Genomic DNA, 22,992 nt, shown 5'->3' on the forward strand with positions numbered 1-22,992 from the left:
TGTCAACTGGGCCGGTGGTGGGTTTTCCGGTCCTGTAGGCGAGCTCCACCTCAATCTTCCTGTGGTCCATCTTCAGTTTCTCCGAGATCATTTCCCTCACTTTGTCCTCAGACTCCGTCAAGGTCTCATGTGGAGATTCTGCAATTCCGTACCACAACCATGTTAGTCCGCCTTGATTGTCCCTTGAGATAATCTGATTTCTCTGTCATTGTTATCATGGATTCACAGACAGAACTGATGTCCTGTCTCAATGACTTACAGATTGCTGTCATCTTGCCGTTCTCCTGTTTAAACACATCGAGCTGACCCCGGGATAACTGCAAACTGTTCTTCAGGTCCTGGACCTCTCCATTCTTTTATTAGTCGACTCCACCAGTATTTGGACAAAACACTTGAAGCTATTGTCTTGTTGTTGTAACAACTGCTTGTAGAACTATTTTTTGTTTCGTTTTAAAAGATCCTTTACCTGTGACAGAAAGACACCACTGTCCTCAACGGTACTCCCGCCGGCTTTGGTCTTTATCATGGTAGAAACGTGGGTTACGCTGTTACTCCTTGCAGTTCCAGACAGGGTAGTTCACGGGGAAGATTAAAAACAACAACAACAAACAGCAGGGGTCTAGACAACCACAAGTCAGGGACAATCCGCGGTCCCAGCCACAATGGCTAACCGCGTTCAAGCCCTCATGAAAACCCTGCTAGGCTAGCTACTACGCCAAACAGCTCCTCAGACGCGGCCTTGTTCGGCAGGATCACTGAACAGATAGTAGCGGTCCCGGCAACTGATGTCAACCGCATCGCGGGATCCAAACTCAAAAGGTAGCTAACTAGTTACCAAACTTTTTCAAAAGACTTTCAAAATTTTCCAAAACAACTAAAACTTTCCAAAACAACAAACCGAGCTCTCCCTTGTTCCGCGTTCAACAGGAAGTGATGACCGGAAGTGACGAGTAAGGAAAAAGTGATGAGGAAGTGATGGGGAGCTAAAAACTAACTAGCTGAACACCCTCAAAACACAATGTCAACAGCAGAATTATTTCTGAGAAATACTTATCTTACTCCAGAAATACATAATATTACAAAGGCAGAAGGTAATTAAAGTGCAATTTACCTCTGATCGCTTATGGCTAAGGACCCACTAACAAAAACATCCTCAGGAGTGAAGCCGTGGTGGAGATACAGGGTTTGACTGACAACTTTGAGAGCCACCTAAGAGTTTTGATGACAAGCTATTTCCAATACATTTCATTGGTCAAGGGGTTGTGAAACGTTCATACAGACGCAAAGGGGAACCAATAGTATATTTTTATGTAAAATGTAACGGAGTAAAAAGTAAGTTACTTCCTTCAGAAATTACTTGAGTAAGAGTGGAAGTACAGCCCACAGAGAGTAACTAGAACAGGACTAGTTCCTCCAGACAGTACAGCCCACAGAGAGTAACTAGAACAGTACTAGTTCCTCCAGACGGTACAGCCCACAGAGAGTAACTAGAACAGTACTAGTTCCTCCAGACAGTACAGCCCACAGAGAGTAACTAGAACAGTACTAGTTCCTCCAGACAGTACAGCCCACAGAGAGTAACTAGAACAGTACTAGTTCCTCCAGACAGTACAGCCCACAGAGAGTAACTAGAACAGTACTAGTTCCTCCAGACAGTACAGCCCACAGAGAGTAACTAGAACAGGACTAGTTCCTCCAGACAGTACAGCCCACAGAGAGTAACTAGAACAGTACTAGTTCCTCCAGACAGTACAGCCCACAGAGAGTAACTAGAACAGTACTAGTTCCTCCAGACAGTACAGCCCACAGAGAGTAACTAGAACAGTACTAGTTCCTCCAGACAGTACAGCCCACATAGAGTAACTAGAACAGGACTAGTTCCTCCAGACAGTACAGCCCACAGAGAGTAACTAGAACAGTACTAGTTCCTCCAGACAGTACAGCCCACAGAGAGTAACTAGAACAGTACTAGTTCCTCCAGACAGTACAGCCCACAGAGAGTAACTGGAACAGTACTAGTTCATCCAGACAGTACAGCCCACAGAGAGTAACTAGAACAGTACTAGTTCCTCCAGACAGTACGGCCCACAGAGAGTAACTAGAACAGTACTAGTTCCTCCAGACAGTACAGCCCACATAGAGTAACTAGAACAGGACTAGTTCCTCCAGACAGTACAGCCCACAGAGAGTAACTAGAACAGGACTAGTTCCTCCAGACAGTACAGCCCACAGAGAGTAACTAGAACAGGACTAGTTCCTCCAGACAGTACAGCCCACAGAGAGTAACTAGAGCAGTACTAGCTATTTCCTCCAAACATGCAATGTTTTATGAGAAAGCACATTTAATAATTGAATATTTAACGTCCTCTGGCAAGCTACTGTTGATCATCAGCCGTAAAAGAGAGAAAGGTCCAGGTTGCTACATGGTTGCTGACAGGCAGTATTGAGGCCTGGATTAAGTCTTGGTATTAGACTTTAGTTTACTATTATTTGACTGATGCCCACTTTGCACTGTATGTCCTGTCTATGTTCATCGTCCTGTGTATTGTTTTGTATATACCTAGTACATAGTGTACATAAGTTTACCACAGCATATCTCCATCCTCACGGTCAATTACCTCCCTGGGCATTACACTGGGAAACTCTCGTCCAACCGCTCTCTACTTCACCACAATGGTCACCCTAACACAAGTAATAAATGTCTGAGTAGGATGAAGTTGCCAGTGGACTTAAGGCCTCTGTACGTCAGATTCAGTCTTTTACGATTATCACATCACACTGTGCGATGTTACTAAAAAATAAAATCTTGATATCAACCTGGCCAGATTGTACGATTTGCTTCAGTTCTGTCGACACATTCTGCGATTGGCTTGCGAGGCTAATACGTAAGCCGACTTAGGCTAAGTCAACTGCAGCTGTGTATTTGATCTGTGCATGTACCGGCTCCCGCAGTGCAAGCCTCACTCTATGCTTATGCTTGAGTGAAGTGAGTTCGGAAAAAACGTATTCATCTTAGAAATAGTTTTCACATACAGTTTGCTTGACATCATGGGAAAATCCAAATAAATCACAAGACCTCCACAAGTCTGGTTCATCCTTGGGAGCAATTTCCAAACACCTGAAGGTACCATGTTCATCTGTACAAACAATAGTACGCAAGTATAAACACCATGGGACCGCGCAGCCATCATACCGCTCAGGAAGGAGATGCGTTCTGTCTCCTAGAGATGAACGTACTTTGGTGCGAAAAGTGCAAATCAATTCCAGAACAACAGCAAAGGACCTTGTGAAGATGCTGGAGGAAACCGGAACAAAAGTATCTTTATCCACAGTAAAACGAGTCCTATATCGACATAACCTGAAAGGCCGCTCAGAAGGAAGAAGCCACTGCTCCAAAACCGCCATAAAAAAGCCAGACTACGGTTTGCAACTGCACATGGGGACAAAGATCGTACTTTTTGGAGAAATGTCCTTTGGTCTGATTAAACAAAAATAGAACTCTTTGGCCATAATGACCATCGTTATGTTTGGAGAAAAAAGGGGGATGCTTGCAAGCCGAAGAACACCATCCCAACCGTGAAGCACGGGGGTGGCAGCATCATGCTGTGGGAGTGCTTTGCTGCAGGAGGGTCTGGTGCACTTCACAAAATAGATGGCATCATGAGGAAGGAAAATTATGGGGATATATTGAAGCAACATCTCAAGACATCAGTCAGGAAGTTAAAGCTTGTTCGCAAAAGGGTCTTCCAAATGGACAATGACCCCAAGCATACTTCCAAAGTTGTGGCAAAATGGCTTAAGGACAACAAAGTCAAGGTATTGGAGTGGCCATCACAAAGCCCTGACCTCAATCCTATAGAACATTTGTGGGCAGAACTGAAAAAGCGTGTGCGAGCAAGGAGGCCTACAAACCTGACTCAGTTACACCAGCTCTGTCAGGAGGAATGGGCCAAAATTCACCCAACTTATTGTGAGAAGCTTGTGGAAGGCTACCCGAAACGTTTGACCCAAGTTAAACAATTTAAAGGCAATGCTACCAAATACTAATTGAGTGTATGTAAACTTCTGACCCACTGGGAATGTGATGAAAGAAATAAAAGCTGAACTAAATCATTCTCTCTACTATTATTCTGACATTTCACATTCTTAAAATAAAGTGGTGATCCTAACTGACCTAAGACAGGGAATTTTTACTAGGATTAAATGTCAGGAATTGTGAAAAACTGACTTTAAATGTATTTGGCTAAGGTGTATGTAAACTTCCAACTTCAACTGTACAAACTTTATATGTCCGAACACAGAATCAAATATACTTTCCTAAAATAACATGGTCGCTGTGGTAGAACGTTTATTTTGATTGCCGATTTTGTGCATTTATCAAAATTCCATCAGGTAGCCTGATTTCAGATGGTCCTGTAAACAAGATTATTATGGAAGTAAATTGCACTTTAATTACCTTCTGCCTTTGTAATATTGTGTATTTCTGGAGTAAGATAAGTAATTCTCAGATTTAATTATGCTGTTGACATTGTGTTTTTAGCGCAAGTTCAACCGTGTTCATATTGGTCAGTCACCAGGATTGGCTCATAACACCAGCCACACTACACAATTAAAGGCAAAAAAAAATCGGACACTGCTAGAACTTTGTCGGAGCCTACGACCGCGCGTAGCGATACTTAACGGCAGACCTAGACCCTGTCACACTGAACGACCCAAAACGTCCGCACGTAGTGATATTTTAAAGGCAGACCTAGACCCTGTCACACTGAACTAGGAAAGATGTCAGCAAGTAGCGGTACTTAAAGGCAGACCTAGACCCTGTCACACTGAACGAGGAAAGATGTCCGCACGTAGCGGTACTTAAAGGCAGACCTAGACTCTGTCACACTGAATGAGGAAAGACGTCCGCACATAGAGGTACTTAATGGCAGACCTAGACCCTGTCACACTGAACGAGGAAAGACGACAATTGTTTACGACAAAATCATGGCATAAAATGGCTAAAATCGTCTGCAAAGGCCTTAAGGCCTGGGCCCATATTCATAAATTGTCCCAGAGTACAGTTGTGGTCAAAAGTTTTGAGAATGACACAAATACGAATTTTCACAAAGTCTGCTGCCTCAGTTTTGATGATGGTAATTTGCATATACTCCAGAATGTCATGAAGAGTGATCAGATGAATTGCAATTAATTGCAAAGTCCCTCTTTGCCATGAAAATGAACTTAATCCCTAAAAACATTTCCACTGCATTTCAGCCCTGCCACAAAAGGACCAGCTGACTCTCGTTAACACAGGTGAGAGTGTTGACGAGGACAAGGCTGGAGATCACTCTGTCATACTGATTGAGTTAGAATAATAGACTGGAAGCATTAAAAGGAGGGTGGTGCTTGAAATCATTGTTATTCCTCTGTTAACCATGGTTACCTGCAAGCAAACACGTGCCGTCATCATTGCTTTGCACAAAAAGGGCTTCACAGGCAAGGATATTGCTGCTAGTAAGATTGCACCTAAGTCAACCATTTATCGGATCATCAAGAACTTCAAGGAGAGAGGTTAAGTTGTTGTGAAGAAGGCGTCAGGGCGCCCAAGAACATCAGGGACAGACTAATATTCTGCAAAAGGTACAGGGATTGGACTGCTGAGGACTGGGGTAAAGTCATTTTCTCTGATGAATCCCCTTTCTGATTGTTTGGGGCATCCGGAAAACACCTTGTCCGGAGAAGACAAGGTGAGCGCTACCATCAGTCCTGTGTCATGCCAACAGTAAAGCATCCTGAGACCATTCATGTGTGGGGTTGCTTCTCAGCCAAGGGAGTGGGCTCACTCACAATTTTGCCTAAGAACACAGCCATGAATAAAGAATGGTACTAACACATCCTCCGAGAGCAACTTCTCCCAACCATCCAATAACAGTTTGGTGACAACCAATGCCTTTTCCAGCATGATGGAGCACCTTGCCATAAGGCAAAAGTGATAACTAAGTGGCTCGGGGAACAAAACATTGACATTTTGGGTCCATGGCCAGGAAACTCCCCAGACCTTAATCCCATTGAGAACTTGTGGTCGATCCTCAAGAGGCGGGTGGACAAACAAAAAACCATAAATTCTGACAAACTCCAAGCATTGATTATGCAAGAATGGGCTGCCATCAGTCAGGATGTGGCCCAGAAGTTAATTGACAGCATGCCAGGGCGGATTGCAGAGGTCTTGACTCTTTGCACAAATATTGACTCTTTGCATAAACGTAATGTAATTGTCAATAAAAAGCCTTTGACACTTATGGAATGCTTGTAATTATACTTCAGTATTACCATAGTAACATCTGACAAAAAATATCTCATAACACTGAAGCAGCGAACTTTGTGAAGACCAATACTTGTGTCATTCTCAAAACGTTGGACCATGCTAATCTAGGATCAGGTCCTTCCTGTCCATTCATTATAATCTAAAAGTCAATACTGAGTTTGGGTTGTTGGGAGGACGATTTGGGTGAAGGGAGGATGGTCAATTTCTCATTTGGGTCTCGAGCTGAAAAAAGTTTAAGAACCCTACTTTTTCATAGGCTACCGGTTTGGCTAACTAGGATATGAAAACATCATGAATTACAACAAGTTTCAATTAAATCATTGTGGCAATCCTTCCCCCATAGCTACTCCAGCTAAACTGATTAGCTAGAATAAATAAGAAATTCCTTCCGTTAGGTTTCATTAGACGTTCCTCATTAGGTCCTAATAAGGTAAAGTGTTGTCATTTCAGCACCACGCCCTAAACACCTGATAACGCGTTTGTCCCGGTGAGAGGCTCGCCTGCCCTTCCGTGACTTCAGGAAACGGCACATTGACCCCCCTCATTGTTGATCCACCCTACCGGGAACAGAGAAACCGTTCTGACCGAAACGTTTATCGAAGTTGAGGGATTATTTTGTATTACAACATTCATCGACACTCGTATGCTGTGGCTTTCAATAGTTTAGCAAACATCCATAAAGTATCGAAACTTCGTTTCCCTATAACTCCCGAGGGAGTAACGGTTGGGAAAGAGAAACTTTTAATCACTGGACGGATTCCCGTTTCCATTCCACCATTTTGAGGTGTTTTTTTTGAGTTGGGCAAGTTTTCAAGTGAATTGTCTTTCGGTAAGTTTTCACCGTGATTACGTGTGTTATTGTTAGTTACAAATGTAGCTGGTTGTCTACTTGTTTTATTCCGTTACATTTACTATTTGTTACCATTATTATTTTGTAATTGTTTCAACGTAATACGAAACTAAATTGTACGCGTCCCTCCAGTGTCTCCCTAGTATTGTGCTAGCTAACGTTAGCTGGCGAATACTTAACGTTAGGTACACCTGGCTAGTTAAATAGCAAACAGTGATGTTGAAAATACTGTATTAGATAACTAGCTAGTTCATTTACTGACAAACTTTAAATTGTTATGTTTGTTGGTAACTAAAACAATCATAACTTTTGTAAGTTGCGTAGGATTTCGATGTGGCCACTTGTCAGCTAACGTTAGCTAGCTAGCTAAGTTAGCCACAGACAACTAACTCGCCGCCAACAACAAATATTTGTCATATCGCAAGACCAGCTCCGATGTAAAGCCAAACTAGAAATTAATCGCCAGGACATAACATTTAGTTTGTAAGTTAGTTAAGTGAAGACGTTGTAGTTAGTTAACTAGTCAGCTCGAGTGAACTTCCTTCCATTCCCAACGTCCCAGTTGAAAGTTGAAACGCATCCAGCCAGGGTGAAGAACTGGGCCATCGCCCTCCCTAACCGCACTTCCATTGTAATCAGTGCATGAATGATGCTCCTAGCCTTAACTGCCGAAAAGTTTTTTTTTTTTAAATGTACTTTTCCATGTCTCTTTTTAAATGGAATAATAGCTAACGCTCAATCACTTTACTGCTGCCGTCCTCATATCCTCGACTATATACTGTATCCCACAGCAACCCAAAATGATATTTTATCTCAATCTGACAGTTTATCCAATCATATTGTAAACATTTAGTTTCCTATAAATAGGCCCACCAGAAACGAATTATAATAACCCTACCATTTATCACCATCAAAAAAAAGTATTTATGTAATCCTAGCTAACTTGAATAGATCCGGTGTTATTTTTTTCCTGTGACTGGTTTTGGCCTAAATTCAGCCATTGTCATACTAATGCCCCCCTACTCCACCCTGTAAACCCAGTTGAACCGACCAGCCAACCACCCCCACCCTACCCTCTCCAATCAGTCTCAGCCTGTATCCAAAATAACACCCTGTAAACCCAGTTGAACCGACCAGCCAACCACCCCCACCCTACCCTCTCCAATCAGTCTCAGCCTGTATCCAAAATAACACCCTGTAAACCCAGTTGAACCGACCAGCCAACCACCCCCACCCCACCCTCTCCAATCAGTCTCAGCCTGTATCCAAAATAACACCTTATTCTTTATATATAGGGTGTCCATTCACTCTGCCCAGAATGGGTGAAAAATGCGCTTTGGTGATGAAATGTCACTTCCTTATGGTATAAAATACATTTTACCAAGACAAATATGATTATTCTTGTTCTGAATCGTTCAGTGGGGTCTTTCTCTAACATATCATTAACATTTATATCACAAAAAATGCATTACATTTTACATTTACATTTTAGTCATTTAGCAGATGCTCTTATCCATAGCGAGTTAGTGAGTGCATACATTTTTCATATTGGCCCCCGTGGGAATTGAACCCACAACCCTGGCGTTGCAAGCGCCATGCTCTACCAACTGAGCTACACGGGACCTAATACTACATCCATTAATAAGTACCCAGCTCTGTTGACATAGCGGTGCAGGTTTCTCATAACAAATTGAGGATTTTACATTTTGTGGTGGTCTTCTTAAAGTTGTTTCCGCATGACACGAGCTGAATTAAATGTAAAAGGCTTTGAAAATAAAACGCTTGGTATACGCTCTGTTGACATGTCAGAGATACCCTTTTTTTTTGTAAGAAATCTCAGAAAAATAACAGGAATTTCGAATTGGTATGAAAAGCGTATACAAATATATGATAATACTGATGGATATCCATCAGGGGTCGCGTTAATGCGGAATTCTGTGTTTTCACCCAGGCAAAAAGATCAAACGCATAATAAATAACTTGCTTCATTTCGTAAATGCAGATCTAAAATGCTTCTTGTTGTTATTTTCTGCTCGGCATCAGACTAATTTTGTGCTTCTGTTGCACTTCTCCACACAGATGAGAATTCATGGATGAGAATTCACAAACAGCATTCTATTATAATAATAGTAATAATACTAATAATAATATGCCATTTAGCAGACGCTTTTATCCATGTATACATGGATAATATAAATTTTTACGTATGGGTGGTCCCGGGGATCGAACCCACTACCTTGGCGTTACAAGCGCCGTGCTCTACCAACATCTTACCTCTATTGTTTTATGTCCTGTGGATTGGAGAAGAAAGATGTTGAGTTCAACAGGAGAGTGAGCCTGTCAGGTATCCAGGAGCCATAATTCCTGCACAGAATCTAGCCCAGCTGACAAAATGTTCCACATATGACAACTGTTTTTCCCCTCTGGCCTCCATTTAACATAGTCACCCTAATTCTAGCCATCCTACAAGGGTAAAAACTCCAATAACGATTGAACGGATTATGATAGAGACATGAGGGTTGGACCCCTGGTTTTCTTAAAGGATTATACACACAATTTAACATATTATTTTATCCATAGGTCAAAGGATGTGTTTTTGATTGGAAATGCTACTAGATGGGGCCCTGGTCAAAAAAATAGTGCACTATTTAGGTAATATGGTTAAATTTGAGACACAGCCCCTCCAGTGTAGGCCAGACAGACTGGGTCCTGGGTCCAGACCTGCTCGGCCCTCGAGGCATCCTGATTGTCCCTGCCACTCAGTGCGTGAAGGTTAATCAATACGAGGCCAGCCGCTGCATGAAAAGGAAAATCGAAAAAGGGCCACAGTGTTACTCTGCTCCACTTATGGCCGTCTGTCTAACGGTGATAATATAATAATAATATGCCATTTAGCAGACGCTTTTATCCAAAGCGACTTACAGTCATGTGTGCATACATTATTTTATTTTTTTTTACATATGGAGGGAGACCTGTCTCCTCTGAAGAGGGAGCATCCATATTTATAATGGGGTCTGTACCAAATGTAACGACACCATGGGTGCTGCCCAAATGGCATCATTTTCCCTATTTAGTACACTACTTTTGCCCAGCGCCCTGTGGGCCCTGGTCGAAAGTAGTGCACTACATGGGGAATAGGGTGCCATTTGGGACGCACCCATGGTGTCGTGACTCTTGTTTAGCTGCAGCAGGGTTTCCCAAATCAGTGTAGCATGAATCGGTTCAATAATGGGTTTCACAGCTTTTTAAAAATGAAATGCAGTGTAAGGCCTTCTAGTGATGTGTTGGTAGCCCTTATCTAGGATGGATAGCCCAATAATGTTCTATGCTGCTCAGAGGTCAGTTGATATGTGTTGTACCTACCTCCAGGGTGAAAGTGTGCTGTGTTGTCATGGTGGGTGGCTTAACCCCCCCCCCCCCCATCTGATGAATGACCCAGCCAAGCCCCAGGCATCCATTTTCTCATATTCTCTCCTGTCCTCCTCAGTAACCATCCGTCCCTCTCTCCTCTCCTCCTCAGTAACCATCCGTCCCTCTCTCCTGTCCTCCTCAGTAACCATCCGTCCCTCTCTCCTCTCCTCCTCAGTAACCATCCGTCCCTCTCTTCTCTCCTCCTCAGTAACCATCCGTCCCTCTCTCCTCTCCTCCTCAGTAACCATCCGTCCCTCTCTTCTCTCCTCCTCAGTAACCATCCGTCCCTGTCTCCTGTCCTCCTCAGTAACCATCCGTCCCTCTCTTCTCTCCTCCTCAGTAACCATCCGTCCCTCTCTCCTCTCCTCCTCAGATACGTAGTGAACATGACAGCCATAAACACGGCCAACATCAACTTCAAATGGGACCCAAAGAGCCTGGAGATCCGCACCCTGGCTGTGGAGAGGCTGCTGGAGCCCTTGGTCACGCAGGTCAGAATACATACATTTTAACAATACGCCAGGGATGCAAACTCGTCACTTGACTTTTTCCACATTTTGATACGTTACAGCCTTATTCAAATTTTTATTTTTTTATCCCTCATCAATCTACACACAATAACCCATAATGAGAAAGCGAAAACAGGTTTTTAGAATTTATTTGCAAAAAAACGGATATCTTATTTACATAAGTATTCAGAACCTTTGCTACTATAATCAGAATTGAGCTCAGGTGCATCCTGTTTCCATTGATCATCCTTGAGATGTTTCTTCAACTTGATTGGAGTCCACCTGGGGTAAATTCAATTGATTGGATATGATTTGGAAAGGCACACACCTGTCTATATAAGGTCCCACAGTTGACAGTGCATGTCAGAGCAAAAACCAAGCCATGAGGTCGAAGGAATTTTCCGTAGAGCTCTGAGACAGGATTGTGTTGAGGCACAGATCTGGGAAAGGGTACCAAAAAATATCTGCAGCATTGAAGGTCCCCAAGAACACAGTGGCCTCCATCATTCTTAAATGGAAGAAGTTTGGAACCATCAAGACTCTTGCTAGAGCTGGCCACCCGGCCAAACTTAACAATCGGGGGAGAAGGGCCTTGTTCGGGGAGGTGACCAAGAACCCGATGGTCACTCTGACAGAGCTCTAGAGTTCCTCTGTGGAGATGGGAGAACCTTCCAGAAACACAACCATCTCTGAAGCACTCCACCAATCAGGCCTTTATGGTAGAGTGGCCAGACAGAAGCCAAAGGCACATGACAGACCGCTTGGAGGAAACCAGGCACCGCTCATCACCTGACCAATACCATCCCTACAGTGAAGCGTGGTGTTGGTAGCATCATGCTGTGGGGATGTTTTTCAGCGGCAGGGACTGGGAAACTAGTCAGGATCGAGGGAAAGATGAATGGAGCAAAGTAGAGAGAGATCCTTGATGAAAACCTGCTCCAGAGTGCTCAGGACCTCAGACTGGGTTGACGGTTCACCTTCCAACAGGACCACGACCCTAAGCACACAGCCAAGACAACGCAGGAGTGGCTTCGGGACAAGTCTCCAAATCTCCTTGAGTGGCCCAGCCAGAGCCCGGACTTGAGCCCGATCGAACATCTCTGGAGAGACCAGAAAATAGCTGTGCAGCGATGCTCCCCATCCAACCTGACAGAGCTTGAGAGGAACTGCAGAGAAGAATGGGAGAAACTACCCAAATACAGGTGTGCCAAGCTTGTAACGCCATACCCAAGAAGACTTGAGGCTGTAATCGCTGCCGAAGGTGCTTCAACAACGTACTGAGAGAAGGGTCTGAATACTTATGTAAATGTGATATTTCCGTTTTTTATTTTCGAAACATTTGCAAAATATTCTACACACCCGTGTTTGCTTTGTCATTATGGGGTATTGTGTGTAGATTGATGAGGGGGAAAAAACAATTTAATAAATTTTAGAATAAGGCTGTAACGTAACAAAATTTGGAAAAAGTCAAGGGGTCTGAATATTTTCCGACTATGCTGTACATTTTGATAGAGCAATAATGCATGCATTTTCATATAATACATACGTTTTATATATATATATATTTATTTATTTATTTATTTATTTATTTTAGAACTGGTGGTTATACATTCATGATGGTTTTGATTGATACATTGATATCTAGCCCTAATGGCTTGGAAGACACTAGCTACTTCTACTGTTTTTAGTATGGAATCAAAGACGAGGCAAGTTGGCTAGCTATGGCTGTAGATAGTTTTAGATGATCTTTAGTCCGTGACTTTCAGAAGCAGCGTATAATGTGCATCTCTCGTCCTGCTCCTAAAGGTCACGACCCTGGTGAACTCCAGCAACAAGGGGCCGTCCAATAAGAAGAAGGGACGCTCTAAGAAGGCCCATGTATTGGCTGCCTCGGTGGAGACCGCCACCTTGAACTTCCTGGATAAAGGGGAGAAGATCGCCAAGGAGAGCCAGTTCCTCAAGGACGAGCTCACTGCTGCCGTGGAGGATGTCCGCAAGCAAGGTACCGTTCAGCCACTGCTGGCCTTGAAACCCTTTTACTCGGTGCTTTGGGCCAAGCAAACCTGACGCCCTCTGGTGGCATGTTTTAAGCGACACATAAATTGTAAACTTCCTTCATTAGATAATTTCGATTTTCAAAACTATAAGTCCTACAAAAACATTCTTAGTACTGTTAGAAAGGTATGAATTGTGGGATTCTGATACAAGTGTACAGCCACAACGTGACTATTACAGAGCAACAGCAGGCAAAGAAAAGCCCCAAAAAACATAAAAATGTGGTAGCTTCCCAAATTCCCAAAGAGATGTGAAAGTCTAGGATAGAAATACAATGTCACCAATTACCAATCCAAAAGGAAAATGTTTTTTTATACAAAAAAAGGTAATGTCTTTTACCTAATAGTGGCGCTCTACACATGCTAATTCCCATAGGAACACCGCCATTTTAAAAGTGCAGGGCTTGTGCAAGGTGCCAGGGCTTCCTTTTTTGTCTTACAGGAATGATATACACGAGGAGAAAGCTGAAGTTGTAACCTTTTCACTGTAACCTGGCCACTTGAAACCAGATGCGTCTGGTTTGGGTTGTACCACAATGTGCGAAAATGGCTGAACGGATTTTCAAGCGATTGGGACTTTCGAGTTACCAATTATTATAAAACATTTTTAAATACCACAGACAGGCGAGGAAACGTCAAACTTATTTTCCCATTGGTCAACGGCGCTTATGGAGGATGCATTAAAGCTAATGTGTATGAAAAGATATGCGTTGCATTACGATGACCACCAGGTTGTACCCTTTCCATGCATACGTTTCTGCGCTTTTGGTGACTTGACCTAAATTGCACACTATGAATATGACCATAGCGCATGATTTAATACTTTTGGGAGGGGAGGGGAGGGGGGGCATTATTATGACATCGCCAGCAGTAAGATTTGAGCTCAATTTCCAAAAAGACGAGCTGTAGCTTTCGAATGATATGTCACTTTCTATTTTCTGACCGTAATTGAAGGAGTGGGTAACACTTAAGCTCCGCGGACGCGGTACTGGGACAAAAACAAACGCTCAGAGTTTAAATGACTAACGGCCTTGAAACCCTTTGGAATCATGTAGTAATGAAAAAACAAATCAATCTATTTTCTATTTGGGATTCTTCAAATAGCCACCCTTTGCCTTGATGACAGCTTTGCACACTCTTGGCATTCTCTCAACCAGCTTCACCTGGAATGCTTTTCCAACAGTCTTGAAGGAGTTCCCACATATGCTGAGCACTTGTTGGCTGCTTGTCCTTCACTCTGCGGTCCGACTCATCCCAAACCATCTCAATTTGGTTGAGGTCGGGGGATTGTAGAGGCCAGGTTATCTGATGCAGCACTCCATCACTCTCCTTCTTGGTAAAATAGCCCTTACACAGCCTGGAGGTGTGTTGGGTCATTGTCCTGTTGAAAAACAAATTATAGTCCCACTAAGCCCAAACCAGATGGGATGGCGTATCGCTGTAGAATGCTGTGGTAGCCTTGCTGGTTAAGTGTGCCTTGAATTCTAAGTAAATCACAGACAGTGTCACCAGCAAAGCACCCCCACACCATAACTGGAGTCCAAATTGGAGATTTTTTTGTTCCAACCGCCGTATCTTTGTGAGACGCGTGCGGGTGAACGGATGATCTCCGCATGTGGGGCGGCAGGTAGCTTAGTGGTTAAGAGCGTTGTGCCAGTAACCGAAAGGTCGCTGGTTCTAATCCCCGAGCCGACTAGGTGAAAAATCTGTCGATATGCCCTTGAGCAAGGCACTTAACCCTAATTGCTCCTGTAAGTCACTCTGGATAAGAGCGTCTGCTAAATGACTAAAAATGTAAATGTATTTCCCACCGTAAAGCATGAAGGAGGTGGTGGACAGATTTCCGCTGGTCTAATGTCCATTGCTCGTGTTTCTTGGCCCAAGCAAGTCTCTTCTTATTATTGGTGTCCTTTAGTAGTGGTTTCTTTGCAGCAATTCGACCATGAAAGCCTGATTCACACAGTCCCCTCTGAACAGTTGATGTTGAGATGTGTCTGTTACTTGAACTCTGTGAAGCATTTATTTGGGCTGCAATTTCTGAGGCTGGTAACTCTAATGAACTTATCCTCTGCAGCAGAGGTAACTCTGGGTCTTCCACTCCTGTGGCGGTCCTCATAGCGCTTGATGGTTTTTGAGTCTGCACTTGAAGAAACTTTCAAAGTTCTTGACTGACCTTCATGTCTTAAATAAATTATGTACTGTCATTTCTCTTTGCTTATTTGAGCAGTTCTTGCTATAATATGGACTTGGTCTTTTACCAAATAGGGCTATCTTCTGTATACCCCCCCTACCTTGTCACAACACAACTGATTGGCTCAAACGCATTAAGAAGGAAAGAAATTCCACAAATTGACTTTTTAAGAAGGCATACCTGTTAATTGAAATGCATTCCAGGTGACTACCTCATGAAGCTGGTTGAGAGAATGTGTAGATTGTGCAAAGCTGTCATCAAGGCAAAGGGTGGCTACTTTGAAGAATCTCAAATATTAAAATATTATTTGATTTGTTTAACACCTTTTTGGTTACTACATGATTCCATATGTGTTCTTTCATAGTTTTAATATCATCACTATTATTCTACAATGTAGAAAATAGTACAACTAAAGAAAACCGATGGGTGTGCCCAAACCTTTGACTGGTACTGTACGTTTTGGGCCAAGTAAGTCACGGTTAAGCTGCTACTGGTCTTGACCCGTTATGTGGATGAGTAGGATGATGAATGATGTGATCATGTGGATGAGTAGGACTGGATCTCATCCACATTGGATGTTGACAAGTCAGGTATAGTTGCTATATAGACTTGACTTAGGCAAAACCCTTTCATGAGAAGCATAGGGTCAACCACAATTTTGTGGTGGATGTTTTTGTGCCGTTTTCTCAAGTTCCTTCCAGTCAGTTCTATCTGTTATTAGGCTACACTAGACGGCAAACCTATTAATTGAAAACGTTGTTTTGAGGGGCCCACTTTGTCTAGTTGAAGAGGAAATGCTGATGCTCTGAAATGATCATGATTTGTCTAAGAGGTAATTTGACCTTCTATATTTATCTCCTGACTTCCAAGGGAACATATTTATTCAGTTGGTGCTCTATGAATCACCCCCACTGCTTTCTTCCATTGTACTCTGCCCTGCAGTCTTTCATTCTCTCTGACCCTGTATTGGGGGGAAGGAGAGTGTGCCAGGGTTTCTCTGGATCAAAAAGGGTCTTAGGGGTTGGACGTGGCAGGGAGTGCGGTCGGCCCGTCGTTACGGCTGAATTTTCAAGAATTTGAGGCCCCCCCCCCCCTGCCAATCTTGGCCGTGTAGAGATTGGCTTTAAAATGCTACAATTTCCTGCAATTCTACAAATTTTTCCATGGAGCCAAGATGATACATTTTTGCAGTTTTAAAGCTAATTTCCTGCAATTCTACACATTTTGTCATGCATCTGAGAGAAAATGTTGCAGTTGATTTAAAAAAAGAAAATGTGATTCTACATTCTGGAGCTGAGAATTTGTTTTTGTAGTTTTTAAAGGCCACCCAAGGAATTCAAAGCAGGAAAATCCCTGTTTTGTCAGCTCGGTATAAAGGGTTGCCTAGAGACATGCGGCCTTGTGCGTCATCACCCCATTCTTTTTTACTCTTGTTAAATCTCATTACTCCTAGTAGCAACAGAGTGGGTTCTCCTCTCTGGAAGGTTAATGGAGAGGTTTAACCCTGTCAAGATGCTCGGCTCCTCATTTCTCAATGGCTTGTTTTGCCATGAATGTTTTAAAAGCCTGTTGATATCGATGCCTATTGAATGAGACGATGTGGTGTAGGGAGGAGAGGGCGATCTCACCCGCTATCCTCCTCCTATTCTAAATATGAATACGGAGTACCTGTATCCCAATTTGCCCAGGCTAAAAATACAGATCTTTTATTTTTTACGTTGCTGATTGCCCACTACGCTGTCTACATTAGCTGCTCCGCTGCCACTCCCCCCCCCCCCTCCTTGATCACCTCTGTCCGGTCACTGGTGTAGCACACAAACCTCATGTTGTACGCACAACTGTTCTAACTGTTGCGTTCCATGCATCAGTAAGCATAAGCCTGATTTCATGTTTTTCCGGAGGAGTAGGCTACGTGTTTTACACAAAATACATTACTTTGTCACCGTTGCCAACATAAGCCCGGCACAAACAGGCAGTCTAGTTATTTTTATGTTCTTAGCTGCTGAGTTACATGCAGCTATTTACTCTCAATTACCCCTGTACATCAACTCGGTACTGGTACCCCGTGTATATAGCCAAGTTATCATAGCCTCAGTACTGGTACCCTGTGTATATAGCCAAGTTATCATAGACTCAGTACTGGTACCCCCTGTGTATATAGCCAAGTTATCATAGCCTCAGTACTGGTACCCTGTGTATATAGCCAAGTTATCATAGCCTCAGTACTGGTACCCTGTGTATATAGCCAAGTTATCATAGCCTCAATACTGGTACCCCCTGTATATAGCCAAGTTATCATAGACTCAGTACTGGTACCCTGTGTATATAGCCAAGTTATCATAGCCTCAGTACTGGTACCCTGTGTATATAGCCAAGTTATCGTTACTCATTGTGTATTTATTATAACTTTTATTATTACATGTTTTACTGTTCTATTATTTCTGTATTTTCTTCTTCTCTGTATTGTTGGGAAGGGTCCTTAAGGAATCATTTCACAGTTAGTCCACCCCTGTTTACAAAGCAGGTGACAAATACATTTTTTTAATTTGAACAGACAGACAGAAGGTTGTAGCCTTCATCAGTTTTGGAACGTTTGTTCAAATCGCCACAGGGTTTTTATTTCAGCTGTTCAGAAATGAGACCGAGACATGGGCTACATCATGGTTCAGAAGAGGGAGAGTAAAACGCTAAATGTGAAGGGAGGGGGTAGTATGAGCAGCAGCTGAAATGTGTATCTAAAATATTACTGCTTTTAAGAGAGAAAGGTTTCCAAAGGCCCGCCGGGGCATGGGTTTCCAAAGGCCCGCCGGGGCATGGGTTTCCAAAGGCCCGCCGGGGCATGGGTTTCCAAAGGCCCGCCGGGGCATGGGTTTCCAAAGGCCCGCCGGGGCATGGGCGAAAACTCTGTATCCATAGCCACTGTAAATAACGTGCCTGTTGTGTTCCCCCCCAGTCTTCTCCCATCACGTAGCTATCGCAGTAGGATGCCTCCAGATAGGTACGGTGCATTCGGAAAGTATTCAGACCCCTTGACTTTATCTACATTTTTTTACGTTACAGGCTTATTCTAAAATTGATTACATAGTTTTTTATTTCATTAATCTACACACAATACCCTATAATGACAAAGCAAAAACAGGTTTTTAGAATTTTTTGTTAATTTAGAAAAAAATGAAACTCTGTAAATGTAAAATCACATTTACATAAGTATTCAGACCTTTATTGAAGCACCTTTGGCAGCGATTACAGCCTCGAGTCTTCTTGGGTATGACGCTACAAGCTTGGCACACCGGTATTTGGGGAGTTTCTCCCATTCTTCTCTGCAGATCCTCTCAAGCTCTGTCAGGTTGGATGGGGAGCGTCGCTGCACAGCTATTTTCAGGTCTCTCCAGAGATGTTCGATCGGGTTCAAGTCCGGGCTCTGGCTGGGCCACTCAAGGACATTCAGAGACGTGTCCCGATGCCACTGCTGCGTTGTCTTGGCTGTGTGCTTAGGGCCGTTGTCCTGTTGGAACAATAGCTGCTGGAACAATAGCTAGTCTCTCTCTCTCTCTCTGCTGCTGGAACTATAGCTAGTCTCTCTCTCTCTCTCTCTCTCTCTCTCTCTCTCTCTCTCTCTCTCTCTCTCTCTCTCTCTCTCTCTCTCTCTCTGTCTCTCTGTCTCTCTGTCTCTCTGTCTCTCTGTCTCTCTGTCTCTCTGTCTCTCTGTCTCTCTGTCTCTCTGTCTCTCTGTCTCTCTGTCTCTCTGTCTCTCTGTCTCTCTGTCTCTCTGTCTCTCTCTCTGTCTCTCTGTCTCTCTCTCTCTCTGGAACTATAGCTAGTCTCTCTCTCTCTCTCTGGAACTATAGCTAGTCTCTCTCTCTCTCTCTCTCTCTCTCTCTCTCTGCTGCTGGAACTATAGCTAGTCTCTCTCTCTGCTGCTGGAACTATAGCTAGTCTCTCTCTCTCACTCTCTCTGCTGCTGGAACTATAGCTAGTCTCTCTCTCTCTGCTGCTGGAACTATAGCTAGTCTCTCTCTCTCTGCTGCTGGAACTATAGCTAGTCTCTCTCTCTCTCTCTCTCTCTCTCTCTCTCTCTCTGGAACTATAGCTAGTCTCTCTCTCTCTCTCTCTCTCTCTGGAACTATAGCTAGTCTCTCTCTCTCTCTCTCTGGAACTATAGCTAGTCTCTCTCTCTCTCTCTCTGGAACTATAGCTAGTCTCTCTCTCTCTCTCTCTGGAACTATAGCTAGTCTCTCTCTCTCTCTCTCTGGAACTATAGCTAGTCTCTCTCTCTGGAACTATAGCTAGTCTCTCTCTCTGGAACTATAGCTAGTCTCTCTCTCTCTCTCTCTGGAACTATAGCTAGTCTCTCTCTCTCTGGAACTATAGCTAGTCTCTCTCTCTCTCTCTGCTGCTGGAACTATAGCTAGTCTCTCTCTCTCTCTCTCTCTCTCTCTCTCTCTCTCTCTCTCTCTCTCTCTCTCTCTCTCTGCTGCTGGAACTATAGCTAGTCTCTCTCTGCTGCTGGAACTATAGCTAGGCTCTCTCTGCTGCTGGAACTATAGCTAGTCTCTCTCTCTCTCTCTCTCTCTCTCTCTCTCTCTCTCTCTCTCTCTCTCTGCTGCTGGAACTATAGCTAGTCTCTCTCTCTCTGCTGCTGGAACTATAGCTAGTCTCTCTCTCTCTGCTGCTGGAACTATAGCTAGTCTCTCTCTCTCTCTCTCTGCTGCTGGAACTATAGCTAGTCTCTCTCTCTCACTCTCTCTGCTGCTGGAACTATAGCTAGTCTCTCTCTGCTGCTGGAACTATAGCTAGTCTCTCTCTCTCTGCTGCTGGAACTATAGCTAGTCTCTCTCTCTCTGCTGCTGGAACTATAGCTAGTCTCTCTCTCTCTCTCTCTCTCTGCTGCTGGAACTATAGCTAGTCTCTCTCTATCTCTCTCTCTCTGCTGCTGGAACTATAGCTAGTCTCTCTCTATCTCTCTCTGCTGCTGGAACTATAGCTAGTGTCTCTCTCTCTCTGTCTCTCTGCTGGAACTATAGCTAGTGTCTCTCTCTCTCTGTCTCTCTGCTGGAACTATAGCTAGTCTCTCTCTCTCTCTGCTGCTGGAACTATAGCTAGTCTCTCTCTGCTGCTGGAACTATAGCTAGTCTCTCTCTCTCTCTGCTGCTGGAACTATAGCTAGTGTCTCTCTCTCTCTGTCTCTCTGCTGGAACTATAGCTAGTCTCTCTATCTCTCTGCTGCTGGAACTATAGCTAGTCTCTCTCTCTCTCTCTCTCTGCTGCTGGAACTATAGCTAGTCTCTCTCTGCTGCTGGAACTATAGCTAGTCTCTCTACATAAGAAATATCAGTTTGGAACATTTGGAAATGATACTGAACGAAAATATAAATGCAACATTTGAAGCGTTGGTCCCATGATTTAGTAAAAGATTCCAGAAATGTTCCATGTGCACAAAATTGTTTACATCCCTGTTAGTGAGCGTTTCACCTTTTGCGTAGATAATCCATCCACCTGACAGGTGTGGCATATCAAGAAGCATGATCATTACACAGGTGCACCTTGTGCTGGGGACAATAAAAGGCCACTCTAAAATGTGCAGTTTTGTCACACAACACAATTCCACAGATGTCTCAAGTTGAGAAACATGCAATTGGCATGCTGACTGCAGGAATGTCCACCAGAGCTGTTGCCAGAGAATTGAATGTTAATTTCTCTACCTTAAGCCGCCTCCAAAGTTGTTTTAGAGAATTTGGCAGTACGTCCAATTGGCCTCACAATCGCAAACCACGTGTAACCACGCCAGCCCAGGACCTCCACATCCGGCTTCTTCACCTGCGGGATCGTCTGAGACCAGCCACCCGAACAGCTGATGAAACGGAGGACTATTTCTGTCTGTAATAAAGCCCTTTTGTATGGAAAAACTCATTCTAATTGGCTGGGCCTTGCTCCCCAGTGGGTGGGCCAGTCGCCCAAGTGGGTGGGCCCATAGCTTCGCCCCTGCTCAGTCATGTGATATTCATAGATTAGGGCCTAATTAATTTATTTCAATTTAATGATTTCCTTATATGAATTGTAACTCAGTAAAATCTTTGAAATTGTTGCATGTTGTGTTTTTTATATTTTAGATTATTTGAGGTGGGCTTATTTGGAACACCCATGGGCTTATTTGGAACACCCATGGGCTTATTTGGAACACCCATGGGCTTATTTGGAACACCCAGGGGCTTATTTGGAACACCCATGGGCTTATTTGGAACACCCAGGGGCTTATTTGGAACACCCATGGGCTTAAAGGTTATATTCTTTACCCATTAAGCCCAGTCTGGACTTTTCATATCTTATCAAATATTTTTGTCTTACAAAAAAAAAGTAAGTAAAGTCATAACGTCACAGATTAATCTTTCATTATATCTCCACTTTTCTTACAGAAATTAAGGCAGCATAGTAATGTCTGAACTCAGACAGTAGTGGGCTTTAATAGGGACACTTACCCTATTTGCCTTGGCAAGTAAAGACATTTGATACAATTTTGAAAATAAGTGAAATTGCGTTTTAGTTTTTGAATTTGCAAATGCCTAGTGCTTTGTGAGAGGATTCCATGACCTACAGTATGTGTGAAGATAATGTCTTGGGTATAATTTTTAAGTCAAGAAGAAGAGGATGCACAAGGTGCGTCTCTCTCCAGAATGCGCCATCTCCCCACCAATTCGTGCACATCCAATGTTTCAGAACTTCATTGTGTGAATTGTTTGCCCCTTTTGATTGTTAGTTGATCAATTCCCTGTTAAATACAGTGCCTTTAGAAACGATTCACACCTGTTTACTTTTTCCACATTTTGTTGTTACAGCCTGAATTTTAAATGGTTTAAATTGAGATTTGTCACTGGCCTACACACTACCCCATAAAGTGGAATTATGCTTTTAAATTAAAATGAAAAGCTGAATTGTCTTGAGTCATGTATTCAACCTCTTTTGTTATGGCAAGCCTAAATAAGTTCGAGTAAATATTTGCTTAAAGTCACAAGTTGCATGGACTCACTCTGTGTGAATAATGAATGAATGACTGCCTCATCTCAGTACCCCACACATGCTATTATATCTCTAAGGTCCCTCAGTCGAGCAGTGAATTTCAAACACGGATTCAACCACAGAAGACCAAGGAGGCTTTCCAATGCCTCGCAACGAAGGGCAAATACAAAAGCAGACATTAAATATCCCTTTGCGCTTAGTGAAGTTATTAATTACTCTTTAGATGGTGTATCAATACACACAGTCACTACAAAGATACAGGCATCCTTCCTAACTAATTTGCCGGAGAGGAAGGAAACCACACGGATTTCACCTTGAGGCAAATGGTGACTTTAAAACAGTTACAGTTTAATGGCTGTGATAGGAAAAAAAACTGAGGCTGAATCAACAACATTGCAGTTACTCCACAATACTAACCTAATGGACAGAGTGAAAAGGAAGCCTGTACAGAATAAAAATATTCCAAAACATGGATCCTGTTTGCAACAAGGCATTAAATAGTAATGCAAAAAAATGTGGCAAAGCAATTTACTTTATGTCCTGAATACAAGGTGTTATGTTTGGGGCAAGTTCAATACAACATTACTGAGTACCGCTCTCCATATTTTCAAACAATTTGAAAGAGCTTGAAGAATTTAGAAAAGAATAATTGGAAA

At 43.2% G+C, this 22,992-nt stretch overlaps 1 protein-coding gene across 1 annotated transcript in view; it reads left to right on the top strand.

Moving 5' to 3' along the window:
* The first annotated feature begins 6,874 nt into the window (after window positions 1–6,874).
* The window catches only part of LOC311116262 (catenin alpha-1-like), a 194,991-nt gene continuing 178,873 nt past the window's right edge, over window positions 6,875–22,992 (top strand). Inside the window, exons 1-3 of the mRNA XM_084191370.1 lie at window positions 6,875–7,136; window positions 10,942–11,059; window positions 12,884–13,079. Coding sequence (XP_084047496.1) covers window positions 10,955–11,059; window positions 12,884–13,079 — 301 coding nt within the window. The 5' untranslated portion in view covers window positions 6,875–7,136; window positions 10,942–10,954. The remainder of the gene's footprint in view (window positions 7,137–10,941; window positions 11,060–12,883; window positions 13,080–22,992) is intronic.

The sequence above is a fragment of the Coregonus lavaretus genome (assembly GCF_964263955.1).
Source record: "Coregonus lavaretus genome assembly, contig: HAP1_SCAFFOLD_606, whole genome shotgun sequence".
Classification (NCBI taxonomy): Eukaryota; Metazoa; Chordata; class Actinopteri; order Salmoniformes; family Salmonidae; genus Coregonus; species Coregonus lavaretus.